This window comes from Cetorhinus maximus, chromosome 4 (genome assembly GCF_964194155.1).
Source record: "Cetorhinus maximus chromosome 4, sCetMax3.hap1.1, whole genome shotgun sequence".
In the NCBI taxonomy this organism is placed as follows: Eukaryota; Metazoa; Chordata; class Chondrichthyes; order Lamniformes; family Cetorhinidae; genus Cetorhinus; species Cetorhinus maximus.
In genome coordinates, this window is record NC_135882.1 from 97,591,250 (window position 1) to 97,611,516 (window position 20,267).

General features: G+C 43.9%; 1 protein-coding gene across 1 annotated transcript in view; it reads left to right on the forward strand.

Annotated features, from left to right (window-relative positions):
• The window catches only part of LOC144679777 (peroxidasin homolog), a 660,879-nt gene extending 643,239 nt beyond the window's left edge, over window positions 1–17,640 (forward strand). The window contains exons 22-23 of the mRNA XM_078540527.1: window positions 10,116–10,229; window positions 14,423–17,640. Of these exons, the coding sequence (XP_078396653.1) occupies window positions 10,116–10,229; window positions 14,423–14,536 (228 nt within the window). The 3' untranslated portion in view covers window positions 14,537–17,640. The remainder of the gene's footprint in view (window positions 1–10,115; window positions 10,230–14,422) is intronic.
• The last annotated feature ends 2,627 nt before the right edge of the window (window positions 17,641–20,267 follow it).

Genomic DNA, 20,267 nt, shown 5'->3' on the forward strand with positions numbered 1-20,267 from the left:
AACATTTCTTAGAAGGGCTGGTGATTTTCATCAGAAGGTGTCATGGCTTTGTGGCCACCATCAATGTAAGTTATGCCCAGTCCACACATTAGCAATCAGACATTGTCCTATAACTGACAAATTTAATAAAGGGTAGGTAAATAACACAACACTCAGCCTTTCAGATGCAGCAAACATGAGTGATGACCCCTCCGTACCTGTAGTGATTTCTTCACTCGTTTACTGGTGCCGCTTCATGGTGCTCAACCATCACTGCCAGCTGCTCTGGAGGCAGGTTGCTGATTCGGATGTCCCATTGGCTTGGATAACCTTGGCGGGCATCCTCTGGTTAGCCAAGGTTGAAGGCCCCGGCAGTGTTTTTTTAATATTTTCATGGACGTTGCTGGCAGACGTTGCTGGCAAGGCCAGCACTTGTTGCCTAATGCTCCTAGGCTATCCCTAATAGCTCTTGAGGAGATTTGAATTGTGAGAGATTCCCACCTGGTAGCAGAAGCCTCCTCTGACGCCGTGGCAACCTGAAGCATTGGCAGACGAAGCGCTGTCACCATCAGGAGTGCCCTTAGTGGGGCTCTGAGTTGCAGATAGCTGTTGCTCATCTGCCAATGTGAGGTTCAAATGGCCCTTTCTGCTTACGAATGATGCACAAGGACCTAGTGGAGATTCCAGGTGCTTTATCCATCTCTTCGACTGGCAATGCCCAGCCGAGGCTATTGATGAAAAGAGGGCTTGCAGGCCTGGACGTATACTCAGAAATCTCTGATTGAGCTGCTGAGCCTGGCTTTCCATGATGGTCACCAGTTTCTCCATGGAGGAGGCCACACATTCTGGAGAGAGGGAGATCACAGTACTCATGACCTGGATGGATTCCAACACTGTCTGTGCCAGGGTGCACAGACCTTCTGGAAGCGCTGCCAGATTTTCATGCACTTCACTTTAGACATCCAACATTTGCTGCCACACGGACGGCTCCAGAACATTGTCAGTTGCCTGGGACTCAAAATTTTCTTGGTCTTCCACGCCAACCCCGAGAGTTTGAGGCCTGGACTGTCGCAGCGTCTTTAGCTCATCTGGCGATTGTGCAGTGCTGCCCCCAGTTTGTGTTACCATTTTGGCTGACATATGCAAACCCACCAAGGTGCCAATATCTGAGCTGGTGCTACATGCGGAACAAGGATGTTGCACCCTCTGAGGTCTTATTCTCCTCAGAGTTAAGACCCTTGGAGTTGATGTCTGCTCATGCCAATGAATGACCTGCTGAAGGAATAAGACAGGTGAGTGCACATCAACAATGAGGAGGGACAGTGAGTAAAAATAGCTTCATCTCAGACACAGACATGCCACATATGACATGTGGATCAGATGTTTGGATCTCAAACACTTGCGCCTCACACATCCACCCCATCCTCTGCTCCATTTCACTGCTTCACCGCTCCCCCATTGCCCTAGGATATCCACCACCCTCTGCGCTAACTCTGGTCTTTCCTCGGCCAACCGATCTGACCCCGCTGCTGACTGGTGAGGTCCAGGATGTCCTCTTCCATCTGTGATAGCTTGGGCACCCCACCACCACCAGCTCTTCTGCCATTGCTCACTGAGTGCAATAGAGGTTAACTCTACTGATATTCTTTGGCTTCTCTCTTAACCTTCCAGTGGCATACAATGGGGCTGGCAGCATCACAGCAGCCCCATTTAATGCAGCTTGCCTTCACTTACTGGTTTTTCTGTTCCCTCTGGCCTTCTCCTCCAGTCCCACCATTTGTGCAGACTAAGACTACTGGCGTTGCTTTAAACCTCCAGTTGGCAGCATTTTCCACCCTTGAGCCCAGCCCTGTCACCTCCTGCACACCCGTTTTGGGCCTGGCATGCTTCCTGCTGCCTGGCTGAGAATTGGCCGATCAGCATGTGATTGCACTTGGAAGTCGGGAGTGGGTGGAAGCAGAAGTTCTGCATGCTCAGTGCTAAATTCAGCTCGTAAAGTGGAACTTCATGCTCCCTAGAAAAATAGGATTTCCTTTGTAGCTTTGTATATTATGCAAGCAATTCACAGTACAATAAATGTCAAAAGACTGAAAAACCACAAGTGCAGATCAAGAATCATCCTTGGAGTTTTAATTTCCAGTTGTTCAACTTAAAGGTTATACCCTCACAATGTTCATTCATGAAAAAGACAATCTTCATGAACTCTTCAATAATTATTCCTCCTTATGCCACAAATAGCAGGATAAACAATCACCAGTGAATGTCTCTATAAGCAGCAACATAAACCTCAAGATCAAATGACATGTTTCACCTTCCCAAAGCTTCTGTCAAACATCCCAGCCTAATAGCATTTAAATAATACACTCTCTTTATGGGAACACCTTGCCCACAACTGGTGCAATGCCTGCAAATCAGGGCACAACTTTCTATGATGTCATAAACATGATGAAAACTCCCTGATGCTCACTGTTACATACTCTTTTTACTGTCAGCATCAATGGCTACACGTGTGGTGCCAGAGGAGTGCTAAAGTTTTATTGTTTTAAAAAGCGAGGCAGAGGTAGGCGGGGTAAGCACAGGCCAGTCAGCCTAACCTTGGTGTTAGGCAAATTGTTGGAAAAAAAATCTAAGGGCTAGTCATTTAGAAAGACATGATTCATTAAGAACATGGGTTTGTTAAGGGAAGGTCATCTCTGACTAGCCTGATTGGATCTTTTTTAGGAAGTAACAAGGAGGATATATGAGGGTAGGAAGTTTAATGTTGTCCACGTGGATTTAGCAAGATTTTGACAAGGTCAGAAAAGTAAAGCCAATGACAAGGGCAATAGTATGTTGGATCCAAAATTGACTGAATGGCAGCAATCAAAGGATAATAGTGATGGATGTTCTGGTGAATGGAAGGCAGTTCCCAGTGGGGTTCTATTTTCATGGTGTATATATTAGACTTGAATAATTAACAAATTTGCAGATGGTACAAAAATTGATCTTATGGTTGATAGTGAGAAAGAACACTGTAGACTGCAGGAAGATATCAATAGACTAGTCAGGTGGGCAGAAAAGTTGAAATGAAATTCAGTCTGGAAAAGTGTGAGGTAATGCATTTGGGGAGGGCAAACAAGACAAGAGAATCCACCATAAATGGTAGGCTATTGAGAAATGTAGCACAACAGAGGACCTTGTATTGTGTGTCCACCGATCCCCAAAGGTAGCAGATAAAGGGGTCAGGGAGGCATACGGAATACCTTCCTTTATTAGCTAAGGCATAGAATACAAGAGCAAAGAGGTTATGCTAGAACTGTACAAAAATCTATTTAGGTCATGGCTAGAGTATTGCATACAGTTCTGGTCGTCGCATTTCAGGAAGGATGTGATTGCACCAGAGAGAGTACAGAGCAGATTTATGAAGATGGTGCCAGGAATGGAAAATTTTAGCAATGAGAAATGATTAAATAGGCTTTTTTTTTCTTTTAGACAGAGGGGACTGAGGGAAGATTTAATTGAGTTGTATAAAATTATGAGAGGCCTGGACAGAATGGATAAGAAGGATCCCTTGGCAGAGAGGTGCATAACTGGGGCACATGGATTTAAAGTAATTGGTAGAAAGATTAGAGGGGAGATGAGGAGAAACTTTTCACCCAGAGGGCAGTGGGCAGTCTGGAACTCACAGCCTGGAAAGGTGGTAGAGGCAAAAGTCCTCATTACATTTAAAAATATATTTGGATAAGCATATGAGGTGTCATAGCTTTTAAGGGCTATGGGCCAAGAACTGGAGAGTGAGATTAGGCTGGATAACTTTTTTCCAGTCAGCACAGACAAGATGGGCTAAATGGCATTCTTCTGCTCTGTATATTTTCTATGCTTTTTAGGTTGTCCGTGGGGAGTGTTGTTTGATTAGATGCAAATCATTGCAAATCTCTGCCCATATTTTCGGTTGATCATATTTCTTTTATAGGTGCCCCTCTGGCAATAGAGCTAGGAAATTCAGTCCGATATGTGAAGTCTCTCCTCACAATGTTGCAACAGTTTGACAATTATGTAAGCACGTAATTAGATCATTCCACAGCAAAGAGTCTTAATATTTGCAGTCTCTCCTGTAATTTCCACATGGTTAAGTTCTCTTATGCTAAATCCAATTTGGTTAAGGGACCCTTGGCAAGTAAGGAGTATGCTGAGAAATAGTTTTGGCTCCTTTATCATTCCAATAGCCAAAGAAGAAACAAAATAATTCCCTAACAATATTTCAGGAAAGTAATTCTCTCTTGTAAATTTCACTGAGGCCTGGATTTTTACAACAACGCAGAGCCTCACCATCATTGTGAAAAAGGCGGAAGGGGCCCGAATTCAGAAGCCTTGCCCCCGAACAGGGCACCTACCATTTTCACAGGGGTGGAATGGGTCCAGGTCCGGATTCATGCATGCGCCCTTCACAGAGGCAACGGCCCATATAAATCAGCGACTGCCTCCACTTGTGCGATTTTGGTGTGAGAGATGCCTGAAACCTAATGGGCAGAATTTTTCACTTGGTGTGCGGGTGCGCGCCGAGCGTGAAATAGTGCATGATGATGTCAGGCAAGTGTCAAAACATCATCGTGCACTCGCGCGATATTTTGGTCAGCAGGCGCACGAGAGGGTCGACAGCGTGCCCGTCAACAATTAAGAGGCCTATTAAGGCCATTAACGTATTAATCAACCATGATTTTTCGCTGCCCATCCAATGTTACAGTTGGCGGGCGGACGAATCGGCCAGGCAGCCTTTGCCTTTTTAAGGAAACCTCATCCAAGTGTGGGATGAGGTTTCTGATATTAATTTTAAAAGAATGTTTGCACAGAATTTTCATCTGGTATATGTTCCGCTGACTGATTCCGATGTTGGGGCACTTTTTCCCGAGTTTTCACAATCTTTATTTTTGGCATTTAAATTCTGCAGCTCCCTGAGGCAGCTCTCTGCCTTCAGGGAGCTTTCTGTAAGCATTCCCCCACACCTGCACTGACTTCAGTGACTGCCTTCCTCTCGCCCCACCTCAACAACGCTAAGTCTTTCAGTGCACCTTTCATGCTGGCTGGCCTTTAATTGGCCAGCCAGCGTGAAATTGTGGTCGCAGGCCAATTGCGGTCGGGGGTCTGTTCCCCAGCCGCTCCTTGGCACGCCAATTGCGGGTGTCCACCAAACTGAAAATGCTGCTCAACATGTGCATATTAGACCTGATAGGTGCAAGTCTGAACTTTGTAGACTTGAATGAAAAGCCAGGGTACCTTTTGGAGAGCTGAGGTATGTTTTGGAATATGGTCCTGGGATACCTTTTGGGGAGGTCAGGAGCCCTTTGGGGAAGGTCAGGTACCCTTTGGGAGAGGCCATGTTCCCTCTGGGAGAGGTAAAGTGCCTTTTGGGGGTGCTAAAAATAGGCATGAATGTGGTTAAAAAAGGCATCAGCTCATTAGAACTGTGTAGCTCATTGAAACTGTCAAAAACAGTGTCAAGATGAACTGTCAAAGGGAGCTGTAAAGTTGTCAAGGCATTTAAAACTGTTGTCCTTTAACTCTTCACCAAAGAAAACTGCCAAGAGCGGATTATGCAATTGAATTCAATGCTTGTTGTTTTAAGGGATAAGGTAGTTGAGGAATATAAATGTAGTAAATGGGTTTTTTATGAATGAGTGTATTTTTAAAATAAAGGGCGGGATTTTTCACCACGCGGGCGGGAATGGAAAATTTGGAGAGGCAGCCATAAGGCCATTGACTTTCAACGGGACTGGAAAATCCCAGCTGCAGGCAGAACCAGAAAATCCTGCCCTATAGACACTTTGAACTTTTATTTATTTAGGCATGGGTCCTGAGGCCTGCGCAAGGTGGCTACTGGGTGGGTTGGTGTGGTAGGCATAAGGGCAAAGGGTGGTGATGGCTTGGGTTGGCATGAGTTGGCCCTAAGTTGGCATGGGGCTATAAAGGGCCATGGGGTGTGGGTGGGGACATAGTTGGCATGAAGGTATGAGGGGCCATGGGGTTAGGGAGGCATAGGTTGGCATGGAGGGTATGTGGGGCCATGGTGGGTGGGTGGGGGCTATGAGGTCACATGGGTTGGCATGGATGGGGCATGGGGTGTGTGGGGGGGGTTGAGGGGGTATGAGGGGTGAGCGCTGGAGGACTGTTTTATGTTTATTTGGTTCTTTTAAATTTCAATACAGTCCTGGTAGAATCAACACTGAGAGATAGGATTAACTGTCATGTGGAAAGGCATGGACTAGTCAGGGATGGTCAACATGGATTTGTTAAAGGAAGGTCTTGCCTCACAAATTTGATTGAATTCTTTGAGGAAGTGACAAGAAGGGTTGATGAAGGTAGTGCAATGGATGTTGTGTACATGGATTTTAGCAAGGCATTTGACAAGGTCCCACATGGCAGATTGGTTAGGAAAGTAAAAGCCCATGGGATTCAGGGTAATGTGGCAAACTGGATAAAAGGTTGGCATTGTAACAGGAAACAAAGGGTAATGGTCGATGGATGCCCTTGCGAATGGAAAGTTGTCTCAAGTGGTGTTCCACAGGGCTCGGTGTTGGGACCCTTGCTGTTTGTGTTATATATTAACGATTCGGATGTGAACGTGGGGGGCACAATTGGGAAATTTGCAGATGACACAAAGATTGGCTGAGTAGTGGATAGTGTAGAGGATAGCCATAATCTCCAAAACGATATAGATGGGTTGGTGGAGTGGGCGGTAAAATGGCAGATGGATTTTAACATAGAGAAGTGTGAGGTCATACATTTAGGGAGGTTAAACAGTTACAGGGATTACACAATAAATGGGAATATACTAAGAGGGGCAGATGAAGTGAGAGATCTTGGTGTACAAGTACACAGGTCCCTGAAGGCAGCAGTTCAAGTAGACAAGGTTGTAAAGAAGGCATATGAAATGCTCTCCTTCATTGGCAGAGGTATAGAATATAAAAGTAAGGATATAATGTTGAAATTATATAAAACACTGGTGAGGCCACAACTGGAGTATTGTGTGCAGTTCTGGTCACCACATTACAGGAAGGACGTAATAGCTCTGGAGAGAGTGCAGAGGAGGTTTACAAGAATGTTGCCTGCCAGGGTTAGAAAAGTGTAGCTACGAGGAGAGATTGGATAGATTGGGATTATTTTCCTTAGAACAAGGAAGGCTGAGAGGTGACTTGTTTGAGGTGTACAAAATTATGAGGGGAATAGATAGAGTGGACAGGATAAAATTGTTTCCCTTGGTGGAGAATTCTAGAACCAGGGGACATAGATGCAAGATAAGTGGCAGAAGGTGTAGGGGGGACATGAAGAAAAACTTTTTTACGCAGAGGGTAGTGGGTGTCTAGAATTCGCTGCCCAAGCTGGTGGTGGAGGCAGAAACTCTAAACTCTTTTAAAAAGTACCTGGACCTGCACCTTAAGTGCTGTAAACTGCAGGGCTATGGGCCGGGTGCAGGAAGGTGGGATTAGAAAAGGCACCTGGGTGTCCTCGGGCTGGCATGGACAAGATGGGCCGAATGGCCTCCTTCTGTGCTGTAACTTTGCTATGGTTCTATGGTGCACCAAGGCAGTCCTTCCACCCAGACTGCCTCCAAACCTGGCATCCTCCTCACGCATTCTGGTATTCCCGCCACCACGGAATGAAAATCCAACCTTCCAGGCCACTTTCTCCCGGCTCGGGTTTGCAGAGCAGGGAAATGCCCCGACTCTGATCTCCTGACAGTCTCACCCTGCTGCAGCCATGTCTCTTGGTATACCTCTTTATAATATTGTTTAAGTTACTGGCCCTGGAATTCTATAGTGGATCTGTTCTTTATCCTCCTGAGTGACAGTGGAAAGGCCGGTAGAACTTCTGCAGAATTTCAGGGCCATTTTATTCAAGAATGGGTAAGAATCAATGGAAACGCAAATTGAATGAATTGTAAAATATCTGTCAATTCCTTATCACCTGTTTTGTGTTGCTGTTGAAGACCAATTTCACCCCCTGCTTCTTGTTCTTCTCTTTGTGCCTCCCAGGTACATTTTTATAATCTCCAGCAATCTTCATGTAGAGTAATACCCCTTATGATTCATGCATGGGGCTTCTAACTGTTAACATTTACATAGCCATATGAATGCCATCAATGACAGCAGGTAATAAAAACCAAGGACAAATGTTTGTCTGATACCAAGGATCCATTGAAAATATTTTAGGCCAGAAATTGCGGCAATGGTGGAAATCATGCCATTTAACATTAATTCGACTTTTTAACTTACCATTAACATTGCAGCATATTTTTGCTGCATATTGCATGCTCATCAATAGAGTAATGGTACAGCAATGTTAGTGTAGCATCTAGGAACTCATGAACCTCACTCCTGCTCCCCCTGGCTCCACTTTTAGCTAAATACTTATGCCAGGCCTTTTAAGGACTGTTGGTTAAACTACATGTAAATCATGGGCTGGATAACACATTGAGAGCAGGCTCCCATACCCCAATGTAGATTTCACTCTGCTTGGCTGGCTCGCAACATTTTAATATTTTTGGTGACAGCCCTTGAATTGAGGCTGGACTTCTGTCCATTTCCAGGAGAAAACACCACCCCCCCGCCTCGACCCCCACACCACCACACAGAGCTGTCGGCCAGTCGGAGGCCATCTGCTCTGTGCTGCACCAAGATCAGTGGCCACTGCCAGTATTTCAGGAGGCCAGGGAGGAAGAGGAACCATCGATTCTCCCAACCCCAGATAAGTCTGGGATCTAGCTAAGGCCACATTGGCATGCCGTGGTGTGGGGTTTGGGGGAGCAAGTCATGTTGGACAGGGCAGTGAAGGAGGGCGGACATGAGGCAAAACTGTGGGATATTGTCCTCCGATTGGCACTGGAGGCACCCCTTCTTTTTTTGACCAGCCAACAGGGTTAAACCCGCTGGGTTGAGAACAGGCCTCCCCTTCTGCCCATTAAATCGGAGCGGCAGCATGATGAGACCCTTAATTAGGCATTAATTGCCCACTTATGGGCCACAATTGGGCCATGGGCTGGCGACCCCTCCCCTGCTGCCCATAAAATTGTCATGGGTGGACGGACTGGCAGTAGGCACTCTGCTGATGGCGTGGCTCCCTAATTTACAGGTCTACCCAACCGTTTTCCTGCCTGCTGATGGCCTGTAAAACTCAGCCCCATGTTTTCATGAATGTAACTAGTTCAGTGCCAACTGTGTTAATGTGCAAAGCACCTAATGCCTGTATGCCTTTACCCACATAATAAACAGTGTACTTCCAGCAGGGAATGTGCACACAAATGACATCTGCCATATTGGACATATTGACCATTGTATTCGCCTTCCACCATTTTTTACAGTGGCAGATAAAGGAGCGAGTGAATGTCCCATCTTGGAGAGGCAAGGCACATCATTAACATATTTAAATCAGGCTCTCACAGTGCAAGCAAAGGCTTAATTTCAATTTAGCTGCTGTAAGATTATTCCCCCGGCCCATCAAGGAAGCCTTAGGTGCGCCACTTCTGCCGATCATGATCTTTCTCTAGGCTTTGCTATGATCACTGACTCCTTCCGGTAGCCTGTGATCTTCCCTGACGATCACAGGTTGCAGTCTCCTGCCGCTGGTTTTCTCATCTGGCAGCTTGCCAGCAAGTCAATTTGGCCAACTGATCGGTGGCAACTGGATAAAGTAATGATAATGAGGTCCTGCCATTAAATTTGGCAAGGCTCCACTCCACGGCTTTCAGCACCCCACACCACCACCACATCCCCCACGCCCTGCTCCCTCCCCAACAATATCAAGGCAATGATTTCAAGACGATGGGTCAATAAACTTTGCTAAAGGAGTATGACTATCCAACAGACCAGTGCAACACGTAGACAGAGAAGTTGGGAAGGTGAATTAAATTGAAATTTTGTTCTCTCTATTATGTAGAATGCTATCAAGAAAAAGTTGTTCTGCAATATTGGTTGGTGTACTTTGTACAATGCACAGGGTTTCCTTGCAGCAATGCTGCTGTTTAAAAAAAGACTGATGTCGACAGAGGCTGACATATGTGAGAGGATTATAAGTATCAAGAATTCTTCTATGATGACTAGTGACAACTCATATGTAGTCTAGTTAGCCTATGTCATGTTTATGTATCACAACTTTACTTATAGATCAACCAACTAGAATCACGTCTGAAACAGTATGGCTGTACAGATGAAAAGGGAAATCATATGAATGAAAATGATCGTTGGAGAAAGGAAGACTGCACTACCTGTCACTGTAAGGTATGTATAAGACTACAGGTGATTTTTAGTTGCCTAATGCAGAACATTTGAAGCATTGTCAATGCACAGTAAGCCTAGATGTTTCAACCAGCATTACTTTATCACTTTACTACCCACTCATTTCAAACCGGTTAATAACAGAGTTAAATTAATGTTGAACAGTTCATTGAAGCCATATATTTTCATAATTTCTGCCTTTTACATTATAATGTGTTACATAGGCCTGGGTTTTACAAGGCTCCATGGTCCCCTCACCCTGGCTAAAAAGTCAGGTGGAGCCCACTCACTACCCCAACAGCTGCCCCATGGCAATTTAACACTGGAAGCAACATTAATTGCTTTCAGGCGTAATTTCTGCCCCTTTCTTGGGGGATGTCCTGCCTTAGAGAATCCCAGCAGCATCAGCTGGGTGCGGTGGCCACTGCTTGGTATACAGGGGGACCCCACCACGCCATGAAGCCCAGGTAAGTTTGAGGTCAGGAGACTTGGTGGGGGGGCAGGGAGGTGGACATGTGGCGAGGGGGGGATGGGGAGCCAGGTAGGAGGGTTAAAGGGGGAGGGGTGCCTCTGATGGGCCCAAGGGGCCTACAGAGGAGGCACCTCACCTTTCCTGGCATCACTCCACACAGTTAAAGCTGCTGGGCTTCCCACATGGTGTGGGCTTCCCTCCTCAACAGGTAAATACCAGTGACAGTGGGATGAGGACCTTAAATGTGCATTTATTGGTCACTTAAGGGCCTCAATAGGCCCAGGGGTGGATAGGTTGCCCTAATCCTCCCCTGCAGGTCAGGGGTGGGCAGATAGGTGGCAGAAGACCACCCGCTGGATTTTATGTGCCCTCCCCCCACCAACAGCCTTCACACCTGCTAGTGAAGGAACATAAAAGATAGGCCATAGTATGTATAACACAAAAACTGGCTTTCTGTCCCAACAGATTTATGCTAGTGTTTATACTTCACACAAGCCTCCTCCCACCTTACTTCATCTCATCCCATAAACATACCTATTCCTTTCTCTCTCACATACCATTCTAGCTTCCCCTTAAATGCATCTATGCTGTTCACCTCACTGCTCCATTTGGTATCGAGTTCCACATTGTAACCATTCTCTGAATTCTTTATTAGATTTCTCTGCGATAGCCTTAGGCTATCTGCCCACAGCTCAGTAGGTTTGCAAATTAAATCTAATTTGAGTGGCCATGTAATTCATGTAGAAGAACGATTAAACTGATGAACTTAAGAATGACAGGTGGAAGTTAATGTAGACAATGTAAGATAGTGAAACATGGATAGCGTAAAGATCAAACACGCATGCATATTGCAAAAGGAGCAGAGTTTTGTGATGCATAAAACGGAAAATGTTTATATCATAGGCAAGATTTTAAAAATCCACACTCTTGATGCAGAGTTTTGCAGATTGGCATCACATGTTTGGAACTGGGATGGGAGGTGAGAGAGGTCCTGTGGAATTTCCTTCTGTTAGAATTGATGGACAGAAAATCCTGCACAAAACTGCAGTGGAGATTTGCAAAATCTGTGTTTTTATATATATGAGTTCTAACTGAAGAGGAATGGCATGAATATTTCAAAGTTGGCTTTGGATAACTGTAAGCATTAAATTATTTTATCTTTTTGTCAAAGTAACCAACTTGTGAAGCTCTCCTAAAACAGCAGGATATTAGTAAGATCCATCCGTCCAAGATGGTTTTCCTTATTAATGTTGCTAGGATTCAGAGATTAGTTGTTAGAAGATTATTTAGCATCTGGGTCATTCTCATTTGAAGTAGATGTAAAAGAGTTTCCAGTGTTGTTTGAGCTTCCAAATTCATTACTTCTAATTTGACCATTTTTTTTTCTGTGAAAGCAAATCTTTGGCTTAGTGGCTGTCCCTTTAAATCCAGCCTTCAACATAAAGGGGACGGTGAGGGTGGGGGATTTTCCCAGGGAATGGGAGGAGGGTTTGGGTACCCCTAAAACTGATGTCAAGTTGGGATCCAACTTCTGGGTTTCATCCAGGTAGGTTTGAAGTGTCGGGTAAGGCATTTAAATATTCTAATGGGGAATTAAGCTCTGTGTTAACCAAGGACTCTGGTTTTAACCATCCAGCAGATCTATTTTCCGAGCTGTCAGCATCTCACTATGTCTCCAAGGTGAGTGCACAGCAAGGAGTGTTTCTTCAGTAAAATTCACAGGCTGAGAAGCCTTTGATCAATGAAGCTGAAGAGCTCCAGCGGTGGTCAACTGAGAGTTTGCTGCTCACAGCATTCCTCCCCAGAGCGTGCTATAACTGCTCAACAGTTGATTGTCAACTTCTTTCTAGCCACTTCTCCTCTTTTGGGGTGGGAGAAGTAAACACCTGCACCTCAGAACTTAATGGTCATGGCCCATCCAATGGCTAGAGAGCGGATCCCGGGAGCCCCAAAGTATCAGGGTTCCAGGGTCCTTCAGGGGGAATTTAGCGCCTCCAAAGATTGCAATACCAGCAGCGTCACCAGGAGCAGTGGCCACTGCCAGTACTGCAGTAAGCTCGAGGAGGCAGATCATCAACCTCAGGTAACCCTGGAGCCCTTCTACCCACAGGTAAGTGGGGCCGGATCACAGAGACCATTCAAGCAGGCCACGGTGAGGAGGTCAAGGTGTCAGTGGAAAGGGTAGGGGGTGTATTCCTTGCAGGAGAGAAACCCCTTCCCCCAACCAGACCACAGGCAATGCCTTTAAAAAAAAATTCTTTCGAGTTATCAACAGTCACAGATTGCAACTCTTTCGAGGACAATCACAGTTCTTGGTTTCCGGGAGTGGGACACGAACCCACAACCCTCTGATTCAAAGGCGAGGGTGCTATGAACTGAGCCACAGCTGACACCTCACCTTTAAGTTGAATACCAGTAGCGGTGGGATAAGGTCCTTAAATGGCCACTTAACTGCCTCAATTGGCCCATGGGCAGGCCGTCTTTGGCCCCTCTTGCTCTGGCCTTCGGTTGGGGGAGATGGGAAGGGAGTTGGGAATACTCCACCCTGAGTCTCCTGGGTCTTACTGCCCAATTATATGCCCTCCGCACCCTGCCACCCTTTTCCCAGCCCTCTCCCAGAGGTGGAGCATTAAATTCTGCCCGCTTAGAAAATGAGATGGATTTCATCAACACCACTTGGTCATGCAGAAGCTGTATCTGCCGCACCAGAATTCCGAAGGCTGGAGGGAAATCCAGCCCGCAGTGTGTTAAATGTAACATCATTTAATAGAAAGACTTGCCTTTACTTGCCCTTACATTCTGTTCACGGTTCTTTTGAGGCCAGCTTTCAGTTCCGTTTTTAATTTTCATAATTGATAACTGGACTGTGCATGGTGGGTAGGGCCACCATCTCACCAATGTACGAACATAGTCACCCTGAAATTCCACAGGGTTCTTCCGATCAGCAGAATCCCTCGACCAACAATCTACCACTGTGTGTAGCCATTTTCAGGGATGATATCCGGGGTGCTGGTGGCACTCTACTACAGCTCACTGTGTGGAAGGGTGGGAAGTCAACTGACTCCCACACTGAGGTTGATGACATTTTGGCATTCTTTTGTGCAGCGACCACCAGCAGTCTTTTTATGAACTGAAGATTAGTCTGCTTACCAACTGTTATCAATGGGCGGCTCATGCCCCACGCATCTGTTCTTCAGAAATGCAGTTAAGGTCTTCCAGTGGCATAAGATCTCAATTTGCACATTTGAACAGCTGCTCAAATGCAGGAATCTCAGAGAACTGCATTACACATGCCATGATTCTGGCAAGCTGAACTGCACTCCCTCACTCCCAATTTTCAATTGCTGGCTGACAATTTTTCAGGCAAGAAACGGACAGCCAGCAATTAAAAATTGCCCGCTGGTTCTTTAATTATGGTAGCAATGTAGCTCATTCTAGACTGCTAACATACTTATATCATCTCCAGAGACAAGGGAACATCGTCTCTTTGAAATCAGTCCATGAAGAATTAATTTGGCTAATTAATAATTCAGATTCAGAATACATGATAAAAATATGGTGAAAAGTAACCATGAATATGTTCCCACTGTGAACCATGTTTGAAGAATGAGAATTGAAAACTAAGACATGTGACTGTAATGCTGTTTTCCCACAGGAATGTCCAATAGGTTAATATAACTGTAGGAAAGTCTTTGCACTTATCCTGCTGATTCTTTTTTTCTAGAATGGCCAGGTAACTTGCTACGTGGAGAAATGCCCCCTTCTCAAGTGCACCAAATCTACCAAAAAGAAAGGGAAATGTTGTCCTGTCTGCATGAAGTCAGCAAGCAGAAAATAATCTTCTGTATAGTTCTGGAAAAACAAACGCAGTACTTGGAAAAAAAATAATAAAATGTTTCTCAGCCTCTTGCATTGTCTACTGATGTCTGGATAACAAACAAAGACAGGGGGAGAAAGAACTTTCCGGCCATATTTTGGCCAATGCTGGCCCTCTGCACTAGTCCCTTTTCTCACTTTAAGCAATCTCTCATTTGAAAGAACGAGTCAGTTTAATCAAAGTGTTAAGGTGTAACTCAGTAACGAATTTATGGAACTAAAACTGCTTGCAGTTCAAATATTAAACTGCTCACACTGCAAGCACATAGTATAAAATAAAAACAAAAAATGCTGGGAGTACTCAGCAAGTCAGCAGCTTCTGTGGCGAGAAAATCAAAGTTAACTTTTCAAGTCAATTACCCTTCATCAGAAGTGGTTCTAATGACAAGTCATTGACCTAAAATGTTGGCCTGATTTCACAGTTAGTGGCGATGTGACAGCACTTACCATTGATTTTGAAGAAAGCTAACCACAAAGATCTAGTGATCCCTGTAGCATGGATTTTCCTTATTCTGATGTTAATTTAAATCCCACACCAAGTCAAGAGAATCTCCAGCCATCAAGCAACATTGATGTCAAGAAGCAGAATAAGCAGCCAGCCATGTTGATGTATTCTCACAGATGGCAACCAAGGAACTAAAATGCCCTTCACTTTAAATTACATTTTATAGAGACCAAAATAAATAATTCGGAAATACACATTGAACTAAGGGGGAAACCAAAATATAAATAAGGTATTTTAGAAAGAGGTGGAGTTTTTATAATGGAGAAATTTGATATCCCACAAATGTAAAATGACTTTTTCTGGTCAGAGAGATCTTTCAGCAGTAATTATGAACTTAGTATGATATTCAGTCCCACATCATTCAACAAGGTGTAATTCTTTCAAGAGTTTGTATAGTGATACTAATCACATAAAAGGGAAAGTTTTTGTCAGTTCAATGATTTCTAATTGAGTGCAGTGTGTGGGCACTTCAGCAGCGCATCCCACTGGTGCAGCAGAGAACTGCTACAGCAATTTCAGGGTTTCCACATTTAACAGCGCATGTGCGTATTCCAGAAGCTGCTGTCAGTTTCAGAGAGTTAATGACAATGATTGCTGACAGTTTCACTGTCATTACTGCTGCAAAACTTGTGCCATTACCTTTGTTTCTCTCTCCACTTATGCTGCCTGTTCTGCTAAGTACCCCGAGCATTTTCTGATTTTATTTGAGATTTCCAGTATCGCAGTATTTTTCTTTTGCATAAGGGTGCTGTGATTTGTCTGAAAAGCATCACTATTTATCATGCTGTCAAGATATCTTATCATTTAAAAACTCATTAATAGATATCACAGTTATGGTTTGCATTTTAAATTAATTTATTTTTTGAAGCAGTGATAAATACTAAGGTAAAGTTCACTGAGAAGTGATTATGTTGTCTTCACATACACTATCCAATGACTAACCATTTGGTATTTTCCAACTATATACTCAATGTATTGTTTGAGGAAACTTCAAACGCCATGATGGTGATTGTGTAGAGACCCATTATCTTCATTCTAACAAATGTACCTCACACCTTCTTAAAGCCAGGGATGTGTTGTGCACAAATATGGTGCTGATCAATTATGCCTCAAAAATGGATTATTGTTGGATTGTATTTTTTATTTTCTAATTTTATATAAAGTTTTGTACCAACTCAACTATAGTACCAATGATTTGATGTAACACTTGAAATGCTCAGTTTTAAAGCCTGTTATTAAAGTAATTAAATAACAATCTTTATGTTAGAATTTTAAGCATTGTACAGTGAATATTTGAAACATGACTAAAATACATCAATATACTTACATTTCACAAGCACTAAGAACATGTTTTATGTGAATATATATGCTTTGACCTATGGTGCTACACACAATTTATAGTTCTTTCTTGAAGAATAACTGATACTATTTTAAAAAGTTCCAAATTTATGGGCAGATTGGTATCGGAAACCCTTGGTGCTTTCAGAATTTTTGTATTCATTGATACTTGGTATTCTCAGCGAAAGCCATTTATACACCAACTTTGATTATTTTTGTGCATTCATTGCAGCTGAATTATGTTGAAAATTGTAATCATCTTTATATATTCTGAAGTGATTGTATTTTAAAAAGTAATTTTATTTATAACTTTTAATGCATACAGCCAAATAAAAATCTAGAACTGAGAAAGCTTTATCAGGCATTTCTGTGACATACATGGTGATTATATTTTCAAATGCATTTCTTAAATTAATGTCAGTATTCATATATAAGAATAGTCCTGAATACAGAAAGTTTTTTGCTTTGACATCCAATGTTGGTTGATGGATAAATATCAACCAGGTCATCGGGGAGAACTCCCCTGCTCTTTTTAGAAACAGCACCATGGGATTCTTTATGTTCACCTGTGTTTTGAGCTCAAGTATCTGGAGTGGGACTTGAGCCCATAACCACCTGACTCAGAGGTGAGAGTGTTGCCTCTAAGCTACAACTGATATCTATTATTAATTCCCCTTTTAGTGTTCTCTGCTGCATTGAAAGTAATCCCTGTATCTCAAGTTTCTCCTCATTGATGCATTCAAGGGGCAACTAGATAGACATGATGGAGAAAGAATTATAATAGGGTTAGATGAACTAGGATGGGAGGAATTTTGTCTGAAGCATACGCCATTTGGGGCCCAATAGTTTTTTTTCTATGCTGTCAATTCTATGCAATAACATTCATGTACAGTTTCATTTTTGCTAGTTAACAAATGTGCAAGTTCCAAAAGAAGTTCAGTACATAAAAGGTTAATTTTCACCTTTTCATTTTAGTGATGTATGCCAGTGGCAAAACACTTGTTTTGGAGTTCTTTTTATATAATGTAAGAGTCCTCATACCAGCTACGGCTGTAGTGTGCAACAAAATGTACTGTAGGTTTTACGTGACTTTTTATAATGTTACAATGATACTATGACACTGTTGTTGTCTCTGAAAATTATACTTGGTCTAAGTGCATTTCAGTGATTGAATTTTGTCTGTAGTCAACAAAATGGAGACCATTAAACCATTTTAAAGTGCAGTAGCTGTGGTGCTTTCTTGCAAATGTTTAAAAATAAGCAGCTTTTGATTGAGTCACCATATTTGGAGCATCACTTTCAAATATAGCACATTACTGTTTTAAGTAAGGGGGGATATCTTTATCTCAATAAGATATTGTGCAAATAAAATACGTTATTATTTGCACTTGCTGTGACCAAAGCAGTAACAGTCCTGATACAAAAAAATGCTTCCCCCAATATTTGTGTTTAAAAGAGGATATAAAGAACCATGGAATAGAACAATAGGCCATGACATTTGGCCATGTAAACTCAGTTTTTTGGTGCTATTTTGCCTTAATTGGCATCCATGGTGCACGCCGAACATTATTTTAGTGAAGGCATTAGCAAGCGTGCAGGAACATCTGCTGAAAGTATACAGAGTAGATGGATCATGACATCAATCAGTGCTGATTTGACACCCACACCTCCATTTTGGAAACCAATGCTTCAGCTAATGCCCTTATTAACCTCACACGGTTGAAGATATGTTCAGCACCAAGAAAGACTCACCGCCTGCACTATTTAAAGGGATCATCAACTACTTTCAGAACAATTTCTGATTGATTTGGTAGTTTCTATAGTTACTTAAATTTATTGAACTCCACAGTGAGTGGTATGGCAGGTGACTAAGGACTTTGTTCTGACTTCAAGGATTCTGCAAAAACATTTCCTCCCAGAGATGGGTGCACATGACAGAGTAAATGAGAGCTGTCCCACAGACTAGTCAAGCAACAGGCTGACATAGTCATACTCTCTGGATCATACTTTACAGACAATGTTCTAGACATCAACATCCCAGGGTAGATCCTTGTACCACTGACAGGACAGAACCACCAGAGGTAGCTGCACAGTGGGAAACAGTCAGGACAGAGTTGCCTGGGGAGTCCTCAAAATCCACTCTGGACCCCATGAGGTCTCATGGCATCAGACCAAACAGGGGCAAGGAAACCTCTTTCTGATTACCACCTACTGCCAACACCACCCCCCCCCCCCCCCCACTCAGCTGATAAATCAGTGCTCCTCCATGTTGAACACCAATTGAAAGAAGCATTGAGGGGAGCAAGGGCAAAGAATGTACTCTGGGTTGGGACATAAATATCCATCACCAAGAGTGGCTCAGTAGCACCACTACTGACCAAGCTGGCTGAGTACTAAATGACATAGCTGCTAGGCTGGACCTGTGGCAGGTGGTGAGGGAACCAACAAGAGGGAAAAACACATTTGACCTCATCCTCACCAGCCTGCCTGCCGCAGATGCATCTGTCCATGACAACATCAGTAGGAGTGACCACTGCACAGTCTTTGTGGAGATGAAATCCCGCCTTCACATTGAGGATATTCTCCATCGTGTTGTGCGGCACAACCATCGTGCTAAATGGGATTTCGAACGGATCCAGCAGCTCAAGTCTGGACATTCATAAGGCGCTGTGGGCCATCATCAGCAGCAGAATTGTACTCGAACATAATTTGTAGCCTCATGTCCCGGCATATCCCCCACTCTACCACTACCATCAAGCCAGGGGATGAACCCTGGTTCAATGAAGAGGGCATGGCAGGAGCAGCACCAGGCATACCTAAAATTAGGTATCAACCTGGTGACGCTACAGCACAGGACTACTTGCGTACCAAACAGCGGAAGCAGCAAGTGATAGATGGAGTTACGTGATCCCACAACCAATGCATATAATCTAAGCTCTGCAGTCCTGCCAAATCCAGTTGTGAATGGTGGTGGACAATTAAACAACTCACTGGAGGAGGAGGCTCCACAAATATCCCCATCGTCAATGATGGGAAGGCCCAGCACATCAGTGCAAAAGACAGGCTGAAGCAATTGCTACAATCTTCAGCCAGCAGTGTTGGTTCGATGATCCAGCTTGATTTTTCCCGAGGTCCCCAGCATCACAGCTCCAAGTCTTCAGCCAATTCAATTCACTCACCTGAAATCAAGAAATGGCTGAGGTCACTGGTTATCGCAAAGGCTATGGGCCCTGGCAATATTCCGGCAATAGTACTGAAGATGTGTGCTCTAGACCTAGCCAAGCAGTTCCAATTCAGTGACAACACTGGTTTCTACCAGCAATGTGGAAATTTGCCCGGCTATGTCTAGTCCACAAAAAGCAGAATAAATCCAACCTGGCCAATTAGCGTCCCATTAATCCACTCTTGATCGTCAGAAAAGTGATGGAAGGTGTCATTGACAGTGCTATCAAGCGGCACTTACTCAGCAACAACCTTCTCACTGATGCTCAGCTTGGGTTCCGCCATGATCACTCAGCTCCTGACCTCATTACAGCCTCATCCATGACTCCTCAGATACTGAAGCAATCCATGTGCATATGCAACAAGACCTGGACAATATTCGGGTTTGGGCTGATAAGTTTCAAGTAACATTCGTACAACACAAGTGCCAGGCAATGACCATCTCCAACAAGAGAAAATCTAACTATCTCCCCTTGACATTCAATGGCATTACCATCGTTGAATCCCCCTCTATCAACAGCCTGGGGGTTACCACTGATCAGAAACTGAACTAGACCAGCCATATAAATACCGTGGCTACAAGAGCAGGGGTATTGTCGCTGGACTACTAATCGAGAGACCCAGGGTA